Source organism: Bacillus rossius, chromosome 2, assembly GCF_032445375.1.
Source record: "Bacillus rossius redtenbacheri isolate Brsri chromosome 2, Brsri_v3, whole genome shotgun sequence".
NCBI classification, from domain to species: Eukaryota; Metazoa; Arthropoda; class Insecta; order Phasmatodea; family Bacillidae; genus Bacillus; species Bacillus rossius.
The window spans coordinates 79,420,637-79,440,588 of NC_086331.1; the positions used below are offsets into that span (position 1 = coordinate 79,420,637).

At 35.7% G+C, this 19,952-nt stretch overlaps 1 protein-coding gene across 11 annotated transcripts in view; it reads right to left on the minus strand.

Annotated features, from left to right (window-relative positions):
* LOC134529396 (membrane-associated guanylate kinase, WW and PDZ domain-containing protein 1) overlaps positions 1–19,952 on the minus strand; it is a 356,729-nt gene that overhangs the window by 158,729 nt on the left and 178,048 nt on the right. For all 11 annotated transcript variants that reach the window (XM_063363421.1, XM_063363420.1, XM_063363424.1 and 8 more), the window contains one exon: positions 5,418–6,876. In XM_063363421.1, coding sequence (XP_063219491.1) covers positions 5,418–6,876 — 1,459 coding nt within the window. The remainder of the gene's footprint in view (positions 1–5,417; positions 6,877–19,952) is intronic.

The following is a 19,952-nucleotide window of genomic DNA, read 5'->3' on the forward strand; positions in this document are numbered from 1 at the left end:
TTTAAAGTATAGTTTGGTGCATTATTAATAATTTGCTATGCTTATGGCAATAACATTTACATTTAGAGGAAAAATAAACAAAATACCAGAAATTATAAAGTTTTGTACTTTAAACATAAACTCTAGAAATAATTAAAAAATACGAGCAACAGATCTATCAGATCCAGGGAATTTTAAATATACCAATAAAGATTTCTGTTATTTAATTGTCATGACTGATAGGTACTAAACAAGATTTGTTTGTTGAAAATGTTCAGCGAAATGAAGATTTTTGGAAAACTGAAATGCTGCCCAAACTCACGCGATTCTATAAAGAGTGTTTACTTCCCGAAATTGTTGAATCACGAGTAATTAGAGGAAAACAAGCGAGAGAGCAATAGTAGGTATATTTCAAAGGCAAAAGAGGAAATGGATGCAAGAAAGTCCAAGAAATCTTCGCTACTAATCTTTCAAAACATATGAAGTTAATATGAATACACTTTTATTCTGTTCATCGTGAAAACTTAATATTTTTAAATATTTTGATGCTTAAAAATATGCTTAATAAATTTGCAGTTTTTTCGTTTGTAATTTACAACAAAAATATTATCTAGTACGTTATAAATACGATAGAGAATAATAGAAACTCATATATGATATTCGTTAAACAGAATGCAACATATAAGTATTGATGTAACTGTAGTTATGATAACTTGGAAATTAATGTTTCCAATAAATGAAACTAGGTATCTTTGTAATCAAAGTCATTTGATTACTAATGCAATGTAAATATAAAATATTTTTATTCTGAACCCTTTGATACAGATTTTCTTTTAAATTAAGGTAATAAAAATTCTAGCTTATCGCGGAATCAAACCGCGAATTGTTCCGGTCTTTATCTATAAAGTGTGCGGTGATTTTTAATAGTAACACCTCTAATTAGGACAATTTACTGTTGCAATAATTGATCTAAATTACTCAGTGAAGATTTTATTTTACACTTGTGCTAATCATTAATTATATATTTGTTCTGTCATTATTATTTCTATTTTTTTTACTCCTTAAGTATCAAGTATAAATTACGTATCATAACTTCAGGCCTTCTCAAATTGAGTTAACCGTAAGAAAATTGTAAGTTATGATATGTCAATAGAGCATGTTTTTAACGTCTCAATTCAAGATACATATATGTTTGAAATGTTAGTGAAAATGATAATAAAAATATATTTGAAATGTGTATTATGATTTTATCTTGAACCATAGTTAACATAGAATAATATGTACAGCACGTAAATGTGTTGATGTGTAAAGTGCGCGCGAAGGTATTTCCCGACGGGCCGTCAAACTGCGCTCACCGGCGCGGCGGATTGTCAACCTCGATCAGTCGCGGAGGGTCGTGGCCCTGGTCGGGTGGAGTAGACCTGGCAACACTGCGACTCTCAGCCCTGTCCTGCGCATGCGCGGGTGAAACCCATACATTCCGCGGGGAGGGGGGCGGCCAACCGTCTTCGCGTGTCTAGAGCCGGCCAGGAGAGAGGAGAAATACAACCTCCCCGTTTGAAGAGCCTGACTCGAATGACCGTTGCTCCCAGCTACGCATGTACTTATACTGACCGGGCGGAGTAGTCGGGTAGTTGATTTCGAAGGTTTTATTCAGATTTTACCAAAATTATCACGATTTAGAAGAGTAGCGATTTTTAGTCTCTGAACCGCCCCCTTAACACACGAAAGAGAAAACATCACTACCTTCAGCATCTACAAGAATCCAATGCCAACCCTAAACTTTTCCCTTCTCCAGTAGTAACCCACTGGAATTCATGGTTCCATGCTGTAGAGTACTTAGATGAGTATTTGACTCTTTTGGTCACATTCTTCAAAAAAGAAGATTCTGACTATAGTGCTGCTGTTAAATATTTCAAGCAACTTGATGACGATGAAATAGCAGTACTAAAATGACAAGCCAAATTTGTTGAACACTGCAAGCCACCTGTCGACTTGCTGATAAGTTTGGGAGGATCTTTTTATCCTTCTGCTCATAAGCTGAATTCCAAGTTGTCGGATTTGAAGACTGGCTTCAACTTACCAGTGATCGGGTTTTTAAAACAGAAACATCATCTCTGGTAGCTAATCCTGCTTGCCTGAAAGCATCAACTGCAGCTAAACTTGCTGCTACAGGCCAGAAGTGTTTTCTGAAGCTCTCATCATTGATGGGAACTGATCCTGCAAAGTCATTTTTTGAAAACAATGGAAAATTGTATGACCCACAAGAGATCATTGCTGGAGGCCCTGAAGTTGATGCTTTAGACATAGAGGCCAGAATCAAAATGCTTCCTTTCCTCTCAACATTGTCACTGCATCAAGTACTTGAAGGGTACACAACAACAAGACAAGCTGTCATTAATGCGAAAGACAGCGATGTAGATGCACTTGCAATTCTGCTGTCATTAAAAAATGATTTCCATGAATACTCATGTTGTGCAATAAAGTGTCTGTGGATACCGGCAGCAAACGTTGATAGTGAGAGAGCGTTCTCCCAGTACAGCAACATCATGACAGACAAGCGTACAGCATTAAAAGCAGACAACATCGAAACTATACTTGGAATGTGTTTTGGAGAAGTCTAAAACAAGTGTTATTTTTAAGAGACTAAGTTAAATTACATGAAAATATGTTATTTAATTCTCCAATTTGTTTAAAAGTAATGTGTATATAATCTACTAGATAACATTTCCACTTCTGTAAGGCTTACGCAGGAATCTAGGGATTGCTGTATCAAGTATCATGTACAGCTTTGTGTGTGTATCATGAAATTAAATAATTAGTAGAACAAATGCACTCATTAAAAGATTTTTTTTTTTTTTTTTTTACCGAAATACTTTTTTATTACCGAAATATAGCACCGAAATCCTATAGTTTATTTACCGAAATCAGGCAGTTTTATTTACCATTTTTCATGGGCTCTATGTATATCTAATAATTAAGACTTTTAAACAATTTTATCATTAATACCAAATGTTTACCACACTTAATGAGTGGTTAGGTAAGCTTTTATATATATTAAAAACACTGTGATACAAGAAATGGTCAGTTGTGTTGAGCTGGTTGTCTTTAAAATAGTGTGGAAGATTGGTTAAGTTAGGTTAGCCACATTAAAAATACTGTAAAATGGTCTCAACATTTGGTTATAAAATAACCAACTGCCAAATTAGATGTAAAAGAGAACAATACTTGCTGGATCATGAACATTTGGCACTGATAATAAAATTGTTTAAAAAGCTTAATTATTAGATATTTTTATTCATAGGCTTGGAACCATTATTTTACTCATTTATCTAATAGATAAAAATGTTTTTTATGGAAACATTTTCAATTTAATATTATGCAAGTGCCTAAGTAAGTTCACTTTAAACACTATTGATTTTCTAAACATGTTACAAATCATGTAGTATTTTTACGTGAACTGAAAATAATTCATTTACATATAGAACAAAAATTAATAATTTAAATATACTTAAGTGGTAGTATTGAAGTAGGTACTACTTAATAGCATAACAAATATTACAAAATTTGTTATGTAGTTACAATTATAAACAATATTAATCTATAATAATTTTAATTTATTTTAAAAATATCGAAGATTGCCAGTTTTACAAGTCACTTTACTTTATCCCGACAAACTTGCAGATTTGCTGTTAATGGTCATGCCACACTTCTTAGCCCATAGATTTATTTTAATTCAATTTTTTTTTTTTGAATTTAGAACTAATTCCAGAGGCCATTAATTATTTTTGCAGGCGTCAACACAAGTGCATAAATCACAAGTAAATATATTCTACCGTGTTTTATAGCATAATCGTAGCACGCGCATAATTGTAGCACCGTTACTTAAGGGTGTCAAAATTTTGATAAAAAAAACTCTCACGTAAACGTCACATGATGTTTTTGGTCCCGCTATTAGATTCCGAGCGCTTTTGTGTTGGTATTTTTACTGTATAAAACAATGTATTTTACAGTTAAAATCTAATATTCATTCGGACATTACTACTTACTTATTTAATTAATGGAAATACAAAATTGTCTGATGCGTAAATTTTCTTTTAAAAAAATTTTCAAACATTATAACTATAACCTTTATCTGTTCGTCTGCGTCGCCACAGTGCACCGCTTAAAAAATGTAGCCAGCGCTAGTTGGCATCATTCATGTTTGGTTATGTTAATTCCCGTATAGAGCGTGTGCACTTAGTCAAATATCGATATCAATAGCTTGCCGATTGCATGCAACGCACGCACTCTGTCTAGAGCCGAGTTAACTACATTTGAAAGCCCGCACTTTTTTGTGATGTGTACGACGATAGTTATGCATTAATTATGGCTCACATTCGAGTCATGGTTTTCATTGTTCTATTTAAATTTAAACAAAATGTTTTTGTTGCATGACATAATTTAAATTGTTTGGCATGCTTTTGTATACTCTACTTATTAAATAAACGTACTTTCCATGAATAGGTTTTGTTGTTATGAATAACTTTACATAACAAAAAATGTTTTTCGCATAAAAATCGCACCCCTACTTTTCAAACTTGATTTTAGTATAAAATGTGCAAAGATTATGCAATAAAACATGGTACTTTAAAACACTTTGGTCTTTAACACTATATTACACGCTATATGATTATTCTACTATTTTTGAATAACACTTCAGAACTTTTTACTTATTATATGCAAAAGCTGATAATCTCCAGAATTGCTGGAAATAATTTCTATGTTTGATTGATGACTGGTGATACAGGAGAATCAAAATACAATATAAATAAATGAATGCATAGTGAAATTAACACATTTTAAATTTATATAAATGTTTGTACACTACTGCTATCCATTCACCAAAAACTATCAAAGTTATTAAAAATGTATGTAAACATACGGAAATAAATTTTTCTTTTCAAACTCTTGCATTTACCGTAAAATGCCAAAGATTTCACAAAACAAAGGAAAATCAACAAATTATTAATATTCAACATTTTAGCACTTAGATTCCCACACGTTGACAAAAGTGGTATTTTACATTTCACTTTTGCTATAAGAAAAAAATCCAGAAATATTGTGTGATTTTCTTTACCTTTACCGGTATTCTCTGACCATTTTAATTTCCCTGAATTATCTCAGATTTTTTAACCAGTAGCAACCCTCCTAAACCTTAATTTCATATAGTAATATGTCATTTTCTAATTTGGTTTTAACAAAAAGAGTACCACCACAGTTGGTGAGGCATTACTGTTAAATAAAACAATGTAGGAACTGCCCTAAAACAAAATTTTTAATTATAATGCAATAACTCCACATGGTGTTTAAGTCTAAACCTTAACACTTCTCACAATGGTGTGAAGTTTCATAAATGTTATTTTTCAACTAAAACACATCATATGCATGACATTTACCTTACAAGGTTACTTGGGTGTGGCTGCTCATGTTCAAAACTTGTGCTTTCCTTCTTCTTGTTCATGGTGTACCCACCAGTCGTAGATGGAACTAAACCTCCAGGCACATTTTGCATTTTAGAACTATATCCTGGCATGTCAAACACATTGTAAGGATACATGAAATCTTTATGGGAAACAAAATCACTAGCAGGAATGTCATTATAACCATAATTATAACTTGCATCATATCGACCACCTACGTTGTAGCCATTGTAAGATGGATGTGAAACATAATGTCTCATGTATTCAGCCGATCTCGATCTGTCACCATGTAAGCTTGTATCAATAACATTTGAACTGATAGTGCTTGGTGACTGTGGGGTGTCTGAGAACGTATCTCTGGTCTTATAGTCAAAATGATCTTTATCTTTATTCCAAATTTCCCTTTGCTTGTGACTATCAGAGTCCAAATCAGTGGCAGGACTCCTGCTACGAGCGTAGTCGATGGATGTAGAGCAAAGTGAACCGCTATTCTGAAGTGTGGTTGAGTTTAAATGTTCGCTTAAACTGGACAAAGGACTTATGGCACTTTCTGTTCCTGCAGGTTTACAAGAGTTTGAGTATTGAAATTTAGTCTTGCAATTATCAAAGGAACCAATTGGAGAGGAAATGTTTTCATCCAAACCATTTTCTTCACATTTATTCATTTCTGAATTCATTTCTAACTTTGAACTTTCACTACCAGCAGATGGAGACCAAGGTCTGTGATCGACAGATAACGTTGGAGTTTTTGGACGGTTCCTTGTGTCAACCAATGGTGTTTTTGGCCTATTAGGTATTACTTCTTTTTGCTGTGTACTGTAAAGTTCAGCAGTGGGTGTTTTACTTCTGTACAACCCAGTGACAGTATCTGCATATAGACTTTTCTTCCCGACATTTGAATCTTCTTTCATTCTAAGCTTATTCTTTGCCGGAGAACTTAAGCCCCCTCTTTGCACAGTCACAGTGGCTTCTTGATTTCGAACACAATCTTTTAAAACCTGAACTACTTCACCATGAGACATATTACGTACATTTATAGAATTTATATCCACAAGAATATCGCCTTCCATTAAATTTTTACATCGCTGCCGATCTAATATTTTTTTCACTTTCTGACCATACGCACTATCTGCTATCGTAAATCCAAACCCCATTGCACCTTTCACTATGCCTATGCTAAGAAATTCTGGTTTTTCAAAAGATTCAAATTCTTCTATGGTGGTCGGATTGCCAAGAAGAACATCAGTGCTATTAGGACGCTGTATGCTCTTGACCTTCTCAGTGGAACACAAGTCTGGCATGGACATAACTGAACTTGAGGCTACATCATCGGAGCCATTATGAACATGTGGTAAATCCTGTATGAAATTGTAATCATTATCTTTAAGGCTGCCCTCTCTGTCTTTAAATGAACTAGCATTCACGGAACTGGAATCTGAAACAAGAAAAAAAAATCATTAAAATAATTTATGATTTTTGTCATTAAATGAATACGGTACTTTGACTCATTCTTTAAACAACTGCTTGATATACATTTAAATTTTTTAGTGCCTTGAATTAGACTCTAAACACTTTCATGAGGATGTCAAATGTAACAAAATAATTTACTTATATATGCTGAAGAGAAAGTGGGAAAAGAAAATTAAAAGAAAAAATAAATGTGAAGGCAAAAAAACTCAAGAGAAAGATGAGGCATTTTGAGAGCAGATTAATGAAACAAGTAAAAATTGTTGAGAAGAAACACCAGTTGTTAGGAAAGAAATGGATAAGCTAAAAGAGGGGGCAAGAAATAGACAAAAAGCATAGCTGCAAGAGTGGACAAACATTTTGGGATAACACATGAAAAGTAACACAATGATACTGTTTAGTCAATGAGACAAGGAACATGGAAAAGGTAGCAAAAAATTAATACATATGTCAAAAAAGGCTATCACTGAAGAAGAACCACACTATTTGAAAACTACTTAAAATATGGGAGTTGTGTCTGTTTATGAAAAGCATTAAAAAATATGCTGAGGCTAGTTAAGTATTTTTGTTTCCTGATTTTGTTTTTTAAAATGACAAATTATTTTTCAGAATAATATTTATTAATGAAAATCCTAGAGATTCTTAAAAGCACTCAATGGAATTGCAACACACCTTAATTTTCATTTCTATACCATAAAATGTTATATTTACCACACAAAACTCACAGTTGGCCTATGCACGACTTAACAACTACCTGATAGTTCATAAACTTGTGCTTAGAGGCGATACTGTACTAGATGCACCAGCGAGTGTTGCACTTATAATTTTGCCTCACTAACACAAATACGTCCCTCCCAAACTTGTACATATTATGTGTCTATACACTAAAAGCCTTATATTACATTAGACAATAAAAATGGCTGCTAAAATGTCATAGTCTGGTAAAAAAAATTCAACTGTTAAAAGATTAGAGGTGCTGACTATGATTTTGAACTTCCACACTTGCACAACACATCCGAACAGTCACTCCGTATCAACAAATCAATTGCTAGCTGTGGCCAGTCACGTGCATTCGCAAGTTTCTCTGTTTATTTAGACCAATAACACATCAATTCATTAATTAGAGCTTTTGTTTAGTAGATATAAAGGTTAATAGAGACATTGCTAATGGAGCAATGTCAGAATGAACATGTAAGGAAAACCAAAGTGTCCTAATGTGCCGAATCAGTGCTACTTTAGGCACGATTGTTTTTTATTTTCTAATTTTTACAAAATTTAAAATTTTTTTTATTACTTCAATTTTCCTCCTTCGCCCGCTGCTTTCGCCCCCATACAAACTTGTTCGGTCGAGTGTACCGGCAGGTTAGCTTGTTGAGCAGTATAGTGCTCTCACCGCCGTTTCCCACCAAATTTGCTGGGTCTAGCCGACTACAGGGCTATCATCAGCAACGGTATCCACTGGCCGTCGCGTCTCGTCACGAGTTTAGCGCTACGCGTGACGAAAGTAGCCACCCTAAGCTTCCCATGGTCACCTCTACCCCTTCTCGGAGGTGTGCTGAAGTTTGCGGTCTCTAACACGTTTTGGTGTCCTTTTTTCAAGCTCCACCGCACGTCCCGACGCCTGGCCGGTGAAGTCTCCCAGGGCAGGTCATTCACCGGACATACCCCCCACCCCTCCCTGGTCCACAGCCGTCATCGGCCAGCCGGGGCAGTGACCAACCTCAAGGCCAAAATCCCCCCCACTTGCAAAATGGCGGCCACCAAGTGCCGCAATGGTCTCTGCTAGACTCCGATCTGCATGCCCACGCCATCTAGCGGCGAAAGGACGAACCAGCTGAGAGCGAGAGTGTACTACTGACCATCGTATCCCCACCAGGAGAAACAGTCGACCTCACACTCAGTCGATAGGTCGCCGGAGCCCTTTTTTTTCTTTCGGAGCCCTTCGGAGCACTTCGGGTTTCCCGATCCCCTCCTCCAGAGGAACAGACGACCGGACTTAATTTTAAGTTAGCGTCCCGGCGCCATTGCAGGGATTTTGAGGGCAGCTCTCGTCCAGCGCGCATCTTCGCAACAGGCTGCAGTAACGACCAGCAGCTATCGTGATCCGCTTTCGGCAATAATGTAGTTGCTTTCTGAGCCAGGCCATGTCGCCTAGCTTTTTTTAGTTTCCTTCGTAGCTGCCCAAATAGTTAAGTTTAACTTTAGTTTTTTTTTTTGGTTTTCGGCATAATTATTTCTTCTATGGCTACCGCGAGCTCCCGCGACGCGCTTCCCCGGATCACCCCCAGGGACAGCCACTATCTACTTCACCCTGCCAGCTAAGGTAAGCTGCACTTCGTCCCACACAAACCTGTTAGGTTGCCTTTTTTGGGGCTTAACTTCGCCCGGCATAAACTGCCTGCTAACCAAGCTAATCCAGGTGGATTATTGGTTATAGGCAGGGTTCCAGAATCCCAGAGGGTTCCAGAATCCCAGAGTACTCAAGAATTCCAGAGTGCTTCAAGGACCCCAGACCAGTTCAAGATGGCGGCCCAGTTCCGGCGCCACATTTTGCACCTCAAAATGTAACTCGTGAGCCTCTATAACGGAGTCTCCCTCCATCTTTCGGCACCCCTCAAAAAGAAGTGAAGAACAGCTTATAACTCCGCTAGTTTTAGGACGTTTTCCTTATTATTATAAAATATTGTATTTTAAACACATATATTTGTTTTATGAGCCTGCGAGCTCAATGTTCCTAAACAGTTGAACTTAGTATAGCATGAAATTGTGTTCCTCCCCCCCCCCCCAGCCCCCCTCCTTTTTTTTTATATTTTATTCGTTAGTGTACTCAATGTAATGTATCAAAAATAAGAATCTGACATTGTTACCAGTTTTGTTTGTAATGGCGGTAATGCCGTAAGATATTTTCAAATGTAAGAAACCGGCAATGAAAAAGATACTAAGATACTAAACTCCTAATCAACATTAAAAGCCTCTAATGAAACCAAACCATACGATTGTTTTCATTTGCTGCTACTTGAAACCACAATCCACGTAACCTTTCCTTCTGTCAGGGAGGTTAATTTTAAATTGTGTTTGTAAGTGGGCTGTGCCCCTCTGGCAAGTCCTTTTAGATAATTAGCCTGACGCTTCCACCGGACATTTATTATTAACAATTATGGTTTTATCCTGAGCACAGCACCACGATTACACTAAGAAAACTAACCAGTGCACAGCAATGTTCGCCATGTTTACCAATCGTGAAAAATCAGGGTTTCACCGGGAATCAAACCCATATAACCTTACTGGAAGGTGAGTGAGCTGACCACTCAAAACACAGTGGCCCCCACATGTAGTTTAACACGAGATGTAACCAATACCAATTAGAAATATAAAATCCTAGTACATGCATGTGTGCTGCATTAATCAGCAAAATGCCAGCATGTACTACCAGTCACAAACATCCTGACATGAACTCATTAAACTAAAATGCAGCAGGAGCGGGTGTCTGTATAAACATATGTAGTACATTTTTACATGTCAAGTTAGTTTCTTTAAGTAATAATATAAATATTAAAAATAATAAAAGTGGTGTTTCTGATATGTAATTTAACTGTCTTACAAAACTCTACTAGTGATTTCAATATCTATGAATGAATAGAATTTAAGAGTCATAGTGTTTAAACAGTATTGCAGCGAAAGTTACTTGAAATTAAAGAAAAATTGTTTAAAATTATTTTACTAGTATCTGAACTTGTGTATCAATGGTGACAATGTACTTATTTACATTAACTTCAAACTTACATTGCACAAGACAACTATTCTCACCTTACACGTATTACAGTATATCATACGTTAGTGATATCATTGGTTTTATTTATTAAATGATATCTCTGGTATTTGAGTCTTTAATTTAATTCAAGTAAACTCAACATCAATAAAGTAAATACTTTTTGGTTCAATTAACAAATTTGACGATAAATTACAAATTAATATTCAAATATCACTATTTTGTTTAAAAAAAAAAAAAAAAATATTTATGCCAACTAGTGCCTCAGTCTTTACTTTAATGCAAAAGGGATCCTCTGGTCTTGGAACTGATTATTATTGTCATGACTCGATGGGCTCATTAATATTGTCTTTTACTGAATATCAGTTAAATAAGAAAATATTACAATGAAACAAACTGTGGTGACTTTTACGACATAACACTTAAGACATCATCATTTACTTATGCAAAATTTCCTTTTGATTAGTTTGTTAGTGAAATAAGGTACTTAGTGTCGTAAGTTTTACTCAATTATTAGAACAGAATCCTTGTTGGGCAACTTCGAGTAATTTGGGGTTGTAAGACAAACCTCAGTGATCCATGTCTCGATTTGGAACTGATAGAGAATACATTACTTATAGGTGGTTTCCTTCAGTCTTACTGGTACGGCAATCACCGCGGTATTTCCCTAGTCACGGCTCTGGTTCTCTCCTTTTCGTAACGGACGTTGATTGACCCGCGTCGTGGTGGTGGATGCGGCACTCCAGGGTCCGGGGTTCGCGTTGTCTCTTCTAGAAGACCGGCATCCTTCCTTCAGCATTGGGGTGATGTGGGCGCTGAAGTCGGGTCTCCTAATCCGCAATGTCTCCTTAAGTAACGTGCATCCTTCCTTCCGCGTCGTGGGACTGATATTCTTCTTTTACTTCGTCGGATTTGAATAAACTCTCAAGTATAAGGCCAATTACTATTGCCTGTATCACGTCGATCTTGAAGTATAATTCGTCAAGGACGGTCACTACCTCTTCTCAAACATCGTAGTGCCAACAAAAATTAAATCATATAAAATATATTAAATCTCTATTGAAACTCCTTTACCTTAATCTTGAAGTTTTACGACGATCTTTCCATTTAACTTTCTCTATCTTCTGGAGCTTAGCTATAATGAGTCTAGCTCGGACGAAAGTCGAACAAAAACTGACTTTCCAAATTTCAAACAGTTCAATATTCTGTCCCTTGCTCGGCGATATATCGCTCGAAATCATAAAAAAATGTAAAAAGGAATATTTATTCCACATCTAGCTGCCAATGAATTGCGATCTATTAAGTGTTATATCGTAGAGACAATACAGAATTGTAGTAACGTAATTTTTCATTGGTCATTACCAAACAAGGCATTAATAAAATTTTACTCAGAGAAAGTAATAAAATTAAAGTATAAGACAAATTGAAATACTCATAGAGAAAAAGGTTGCAATTAACTTTCATAATAAAGCAAAGATATCTATCATAGAGAGTGAAAATAAATCATGTGAAACCAATATTATACTTCTATGGGTGCTTTCCAAAGTACCTCTATAAGATATTTTCTGTTATTAAAATAACAGATAAAAAATATGAAAAAGGTTATATGTGGCCTGGCCCCGAAAACACATGTTACATTATCTGCCTCAATATTCACTTCATATTATATGTAGAGCCACCGCAACGCAAGACCGATCTGGAAATTAAGGTGTGGTTCATCCTGATTGGCTACAGAAATACTTTGCTTCAAACATTTTTCTACATTGCTGCGCTGTCACTTGCATGCTTCCTGGTTTTTCCAGATAAAAAAATTCTTCGAAAGTGATGAAAAACAACTTCATGAAATGTGCCATGGCCGGTGCACCTGCTGGATTTTCTAACCTTACTGTGGTGCTAAAGAAATATACTCCACTTCAAAAATTTTGTTATAAGTACAATATCCATACTGAAATTAGTTAAATACAGAATGTAAAAATTAAAACAAAAATTACATTAAACTTTGTCACATATCAAACAAGTTTAAAATATAAGTTGTTTTTTAGAATGAATAAACAAACAAAATAACTTAATTACTTATACATTATACCGGATAAAAAATTATTACACAAATAAATTATAAAATTCAATCAAATTCCTGCACTAACAGCCTAACATATATTTCCAGCTAAATTGTAGAGGTTTTCATGTGGATAGGGATTATGAAACAATACATGTTGCTTTAATGCACCAGATTTTAGTTTATTTTAATATTTTCACCTTTACTTTCATGAGAGCATAATTTTTTTACATTCCTTTTACTGACAAAACATAATTAAATTTTTTTTCCCCAACATTACAGCACAAATTACAGAAACTCTTTTAACCTAACTACAGCTACCAAATGAGAAATGTCAACTAATGACTTATACCTCAGCCAGTAAGGTGAAAATACAATATTTACTGGGAGGGGAAACTGTTGCAGGATGAGTGTGGCCAAGTTCTTAGTCTATGAGCCAGACAACTTCATGAGCTTAGCTTAAATGTAAAGCTGAGACTTTAATATTAAAAATTTAATTCCGCTTATATCATCATTAAAACACAGTCAAAGTATTAATTTTATGTATAAAAATAGCATTCAAACAATGTAGCGCAGCTTTTCCACCACCTTATCTTTAATTAGATACAAATTCTATTCTAATTTATGTTTATTAATTCAATTCTTTTAAAAGCAATTTGATCATCTTTTATAGTGGCACCAAATAATGTAATATTGTTTTAAACTTATTAAAACCATAAATAACCAGCAAGAAAAAAATGTGTACTTTATTATTTACTCTTATCTATTCATATTTTCTGTATCTATTCACAGAAGGATTGTGATTTGGGGCATGAAAATCAAACATACGTTCTTCAAATGGTTCTTTCAACGGAGAAAATGGATTCAAGATGTTATTTTGGACATAGACCATTGATGGTTACATTTTATGTGATAAGAATCTCAATAATTTAAAAAAAATGAATATACAAAAAAATATGAACACGCAAACTCAATGAAAAAGCTAACAGTCCATGTAAAAAAAATTAAAAACATGACCAGCACAGAAAATTCTGTGGAAGGAAAAAAATTATTACAGCACAGACGGACAGACTGGGCTAACAAGGACAAGATAGTAGAAATTATAACAGTAAATAAAGACAAAAAACCACCTTGCACAAAACAGCAACAAACAGATAAACCCAACGATTATACTAAACTGATAATGTGGACAACTTAACAATGACACAGACACACACAAGTGACCCAGCGATGTGACAAATCCAATAATCTGGACACCACAACGACAACAGCACAGACTAACACAGAATAGGCTTCCTAAGACAACAGTTACAACATTTCAGGAACTGAGTACATTTTGGGAACTGAGATATCATTTCTCAGCCCCAAAACATTGCAACTTTTGTCCTGGGAAGCTTACTGTATTTGTCTGCGCTGTCATCATTGTGGTATCCATAATAACTGGGTTCACTTGTGCATCTCTGTGTTGACATGTTGTCCACATTATCTGTCTAGTATCATTGTTGGGTTCATCTATTTGTAGCCGTTTTGTTCAAGGTCATTTTTTGTCTTTATTTACTGTCCTTGTTGCTACTGTCTCGTAGTTTTAGCCCAATGTGTCCGTTTGTGTTATAATGTATTTTTTTTATCAATTCCTCCCACAAAATTTTCTTTACTGCTTATGTTTTAATTTTTTTTTACATCGGCCCAATTCACATATTTGCTGCGTGTTTGCTTGTTCATATGTTTTGTCCATTATTAAGGTTTCTTATTGCATGTAGTGTAACCAGCAATGGTGTATGTTCCAAATAATATATTGAAAAAAAAAAACATTATCGTAAGGGTTGCACCATATATCTGTCTTCCATACATACAAGTAAAGTCTTTGTTTTACACGTCTCAACTTTTCAGTGCTTAATAAACACGGCAATAGTGTTGACCCTTGTTCCCTTTACATATACTTTCTGTTGTACTATATTACCATGTGAGAAGGTAAGGCAGCAGTCCTAATCCACTTCCCCCCTCCCCCCCCCCCCCTTCTGTTCCACACTCCTATTCCAAAATTACCTAACAAAAAGATAAAGGAGAAGGCTTCTATTTTTATACCTGTATTTCCCTGGCATGGTGCCAGGTGCCAGTTCACATTAATGAAGAGGGCTATCTGCACAGTAAGAACAAATTCAAAATTACGAATCTTTATGGTAAATGTCTGACCCAAGCAGTACTCACGTGGGTCTCGTCACATCATGACGTAATGTTGCACAGATATGTTGATTAGATTGAGACATAAACAGGCTAGGTACTGTACAAATTAATTAAAACAGGGTGACTACTCAAACCCTAAAACAAAATACCTGGGTATTTCCAGGTTTTCCAGACAGTTTAACTCATTTTCTACCCATTTTTTATGCATTCTTTGTAATACATTAAACTTAAAAAATATTAAAAAAAACTTTACTAAACTTGCACAACTTTAAAGTTTTTCTCCAAAACACATATACTGGAATAATATGTCACACGAAAGAAAAACTTAGAAACTGTTAATTGTTAGTTGCAATTATGTAACATAATATATAATCCAATCAATTCTGTTAAAATACATACATAAAAAACACTGAGTTTCATATGTCATTAGCAAGCATAGCACTTCATTTCAGAGCTTCACAGTTTTTTTTTAAACCTGGAAGTTCATCAATTTTTCTGGCTTCAACACGAGCCTCTTCACGCTATTTGGCTTCCAGTTTCTTCACAGCCAAATCACTTAGCTTGTGATGACGAAATTAATCTAACTGGGTTGATACTGCTGTTCGGCGCTCCTAATGGGGTTCTGTAAATTGAGAGTGTGCATTATGTGCTGTATGCAGGATAGGCTTTGTAAGTGGGCACTGACTGATTAACACTCAGATAGCTGAAAAAAATCACACACATCTGTGAGCTAAGAGGGTTTCTTCTTTCATGTTGTCCATAAGACAATCTGCATTTACAGAAAATCCTCTCTCAACACTGCCATTACTGTATGACATAATGAGAACTATTTTAAGCACTTTCCAGAATGCTTCAGTCTTGCTGTCAACATTACATTTTTCAAAAGTGGTCCACATGATCTCTTGACCTAATAAACATGATGAATGCATCTTTGTTATCCCTCTTGGAGCAAAATGTTTTGATTTTGAACTGCTGCAATGCTCTAACTGCAGTCGTGCCATCAAGCCAGTTGTTGCCAACTACAATGCTGAGTAGGTCTTGGAGATGTTTACTTACAATAAAACTATCTTCTGCTATAGCTGGATCAAAACATGACAATGCTTTCATAAGCTTAATTTCACTGGAAAACGTGCCATCATCTTTTTAACAATTTTTTTGTGGTCTTTTTTTTTTTTTTTTTTGCTATTACTGCAAAACCTCAAAATTTCAATCTCTTTGAAGCCCTTTGCATTTTATAATAGCTGCACTTGTACTGAAACCTATGTCAATGCTCTTGACTGGACAAAGTTTATCATTTTCTTCAACATCAACAGACAACTAAACTGACCCTGGCTTCAAAACTCTTTCCATGATGGTATGAACCAAAGAACTCTATGCACTATGGAAAAATGGCACGAGAGGCCATTCTGACTAAAACTATCTCAAACATCGTTCACAAACTGAAGTTAGTTTTAAAAAATGCTAATTTAGTGTCACTCATGGGGTCTTTTACTCCAGTTTCAAAAATTTTGCAACTAGCACTACAAGGTTCAACTTATGTTTCTGACAGTTTCAACATAAACAATGACATGAGGCAAAACACTCAATAGCTCTTTGAGCAACACTCAGCAACACAACAGCAGTTTGCCCCATTGATAACAATGAAAACAATTTGCAACAAAGAGAGCAAGAGGCTGAGTATTTGTCAACCTGGACTTGATGTAACCAACTATTAAAATCAGGTTCATTCAGCCACTGGTCCTGAAAGGAAGACTGTGTGACCTGGTTCAACCATTTTTGAATACTCGCGGTAGAAAAAATTTACTAACACTAAACATTAACTGATAATTTTGTATCATTAATTATAGTTATTTAATAAACAGAATCCATATTAACTTAACACATCACAACAAGAAAATCACTGTCATCTACCATGCAAACAAATTAAGATTAAGTAACATAACATCTATAGTTATTTTTTACATACTTGACATGTCTGTTTGTTACTTCCAACAGTTATATAATTGTGATGCAGGACGCAACAAGTCACGTTAAAACAAACTTAATTAGTAAATCTGTGGTTTACTTCCAAGGCTACCTACATACACGTACTGTAACAAAATGCTGAATCACATAACTCTCCGCTCAAATGTATGTTGCAGAAACAATAATATTGGTATGTTAGATGAAGTGTTGCCAACTACTGACATGATAAAGTTTACACTAAAACAAAACGAACATTAGCCTTTATAAAACATTTATTAGTTACAAAATATATAGTATGAACGTTTCTATTGCAATCCATAGCCATAAAATATGTTTTCCATATGGTAGTTATTTCCACATGTACATCATCAACGACTTTAATTGTTAGACGGTAATTACAGTATGGATGAAGTACAGCGAATCTCCCAAGGGGTGAATAAATTCCTAGGTATTTCCTGCATTTTTCCCCGATGCATAATTTTCCTGGGTAATTTAAGTTTGTCCCAAATTGACAGAACAATCATCACCCTGTAACACTAACACCAGGTTTTCCCAAATTTACAAACCAATCATCACCCTGTAACACTAACACATCACTTACATCGATGATTGTGGAGCTAACTCAAGGTATGAATAAAATTAATATTAAAAGTTGCGCCAAGCCGTGCGAGTCTTACTATCACGAGCTCTTGGTCGAGAATGCCCTTCCCTGGTTCCCAGTGAGGCAAAGAGCGCGACTTTGGGCCGTATGCAAAATTACCGGGTCCTGACGTGATTACATGCTGTGCTTTCAGTGCCAAAGAAACACGAATATTTTAAAACTAAACACACATTACTTAACACTGAATATGATTTAAATGTCAGCTGTGCAAAATAGCACAATACATTAATTAACTGATTTATGATTTACAATTCTTGATGATGCCTGAAGACCATTGCACGCATGCACTTGTTGCACAGTTTCCTTTAATGTGACACTGTGTTGACAATTTGGGAGACAGTACGTGGGTGGTGGGAAGGGGGGGGGGGGGGTTATAACGTAAATTTTATAATCTGAATAGTAATAATATAAATACATCAATCCCTCACTTAGCATGTCTTGAAATTGCGCGAATTTATTCAGTGCTATGTTAATTTTACTGCCCTAGTCTTGAATAGCATGTCTGTAAACTTCAGTTAGCACAAAATCACCACAGGCAAAAAAAAGTCTGGCATGACACCACGAAGTCTGCTTCAACTCTGTAAACAACAAATGTACTGTGGCATACAGTTAGCTAAACGAGGGGGGAAAGAGATGGACGCGCAGGTCTGACTACTCTATCGGCTATTGTACAAACATCCGCTAAGTTAAATTCAGTTGCGGCTACTGAATGTAAAGAACCAAATGTTTTATCGTGCGCGCTTATGCCGCCAGGCCATATCATTTTCGCCCGGCTACAAACCGGGCCGTGATGAACTTCAGTCTAGTCAGTGGCAGGGAACTTAAGAACGTAATGCATCATATTCAAGTATTTGAGACAAAATTAGAAGTATTATGGCATGCAGACTGTCATGTAGGCCACAGTTATGTTGGTCACACTTTAGTTTTAAGTAATTTAACTGTGCGCACAATTGTACTTATCATAAATAAGGACTATATTAAAGATTTATATATGTCAGATGCTGTTAGTTCTACTAGTGGGAATATATTTGACATTAGGTACCAGAACGGAAATGTAACATTAAACAGGTAAAAGGTTGTTAAATGAATGGTGTAAGGAAAAAAAATTTCAGCCTTACAGGACTGGTGTGGACCAAGCGATGATATGCGAATAAGGTTCCTATCTACCTGCCTTTGAGGTTTCAAAAACATGTACATTGTTTTATGCAATTTCCAATAAAACTATTAGAGCAACAGCTCTTAAATTTTTTATCCGACAAGTAAAATGAATTCTTTCTGGAAGCATATTTTTACATTTTCTAATTTCGTGATGTAATTTACTAAAATTAATTGCTCAAAACAAGCAATTTGATGCCTGAATTCCCGGTTACTTATCTAAAATTTGTGAAATATGAAACAATAAAACTAAAGACGACATTGTTATGATCAAAATGATAGTATAAAAGTGTAGGGTCACCGCTTTGAATTTTAAAATATTTGTTTACGAAAATTGGATATTTTGGTGTTCTTTGTGTCTGACTCGTGCTGCCTGGCGGGAGAGACGCGTCAAGCTCGAGGCGAGGACTAGAAGGGAGGGGATGGCGTGGTCTGCAGGGCCTGGCGGCGCTGGAGGGGTGGTTCTGACCTTGAACATTGCCGCGAGAGATAACTGTAAGCTGATTCTTCCCTACTCGCAGCAGCAGCTTGTGTTTCCTGCCGTTGTATCCTGTACTTTGATGTTTGAGATACCTCAAACCATTCCGCACACGAGAATGTGGATGTTTGTAAAGGAAAACACTCTAAAATAATTATGTAATGTTTGTCTAGTATTCTACTAAATTGCCATCCAACATAAAGTGAATATAAAGTATATAAACACATGAGTTAATAGTGATTATATTAAATTGGTTAGAGAACTATAGCAGAAATATTATTAGAAGTAAGTAAAGGCTCCGGTTATTAGTCATCAGTAGAGCCACGGAATTTTCGCGCATTCATTTAGTCGCAAGCTTGAATGCAAACCTCCACACTGTCGCACTGTGTTCATGATTGGACCGCAGTTATCTGGACACGCCCCTCTACGACCGTGAGCCAACGATGTCCAGCTAGGAGAGAAGTAAGCGAATCAGGTAGTGCCAAATAACAAGGATAAAAATGTTCTCGCTAAGAAATCAACCAATGGGAAAGTAAACATGGGTCGAGCACACCTATAACTTTGAATTCTATCCTGAGGCCAGAGGAATCCGCGAAATTTCCGGGACTTTAGTCATCAGCTTCATATATAAAGATGGAAGCGCATGTAGACAAAATAAAAGCCAAATCGGGCAAATTGTTTATGAGTGCAAGAAGGAAGAAAAGAAAAGGAACAGCCTTGATTGAATGTCAGAAACAAAGGTATGTCGCATTTTTTTTGCATGGACTCAAATGGGG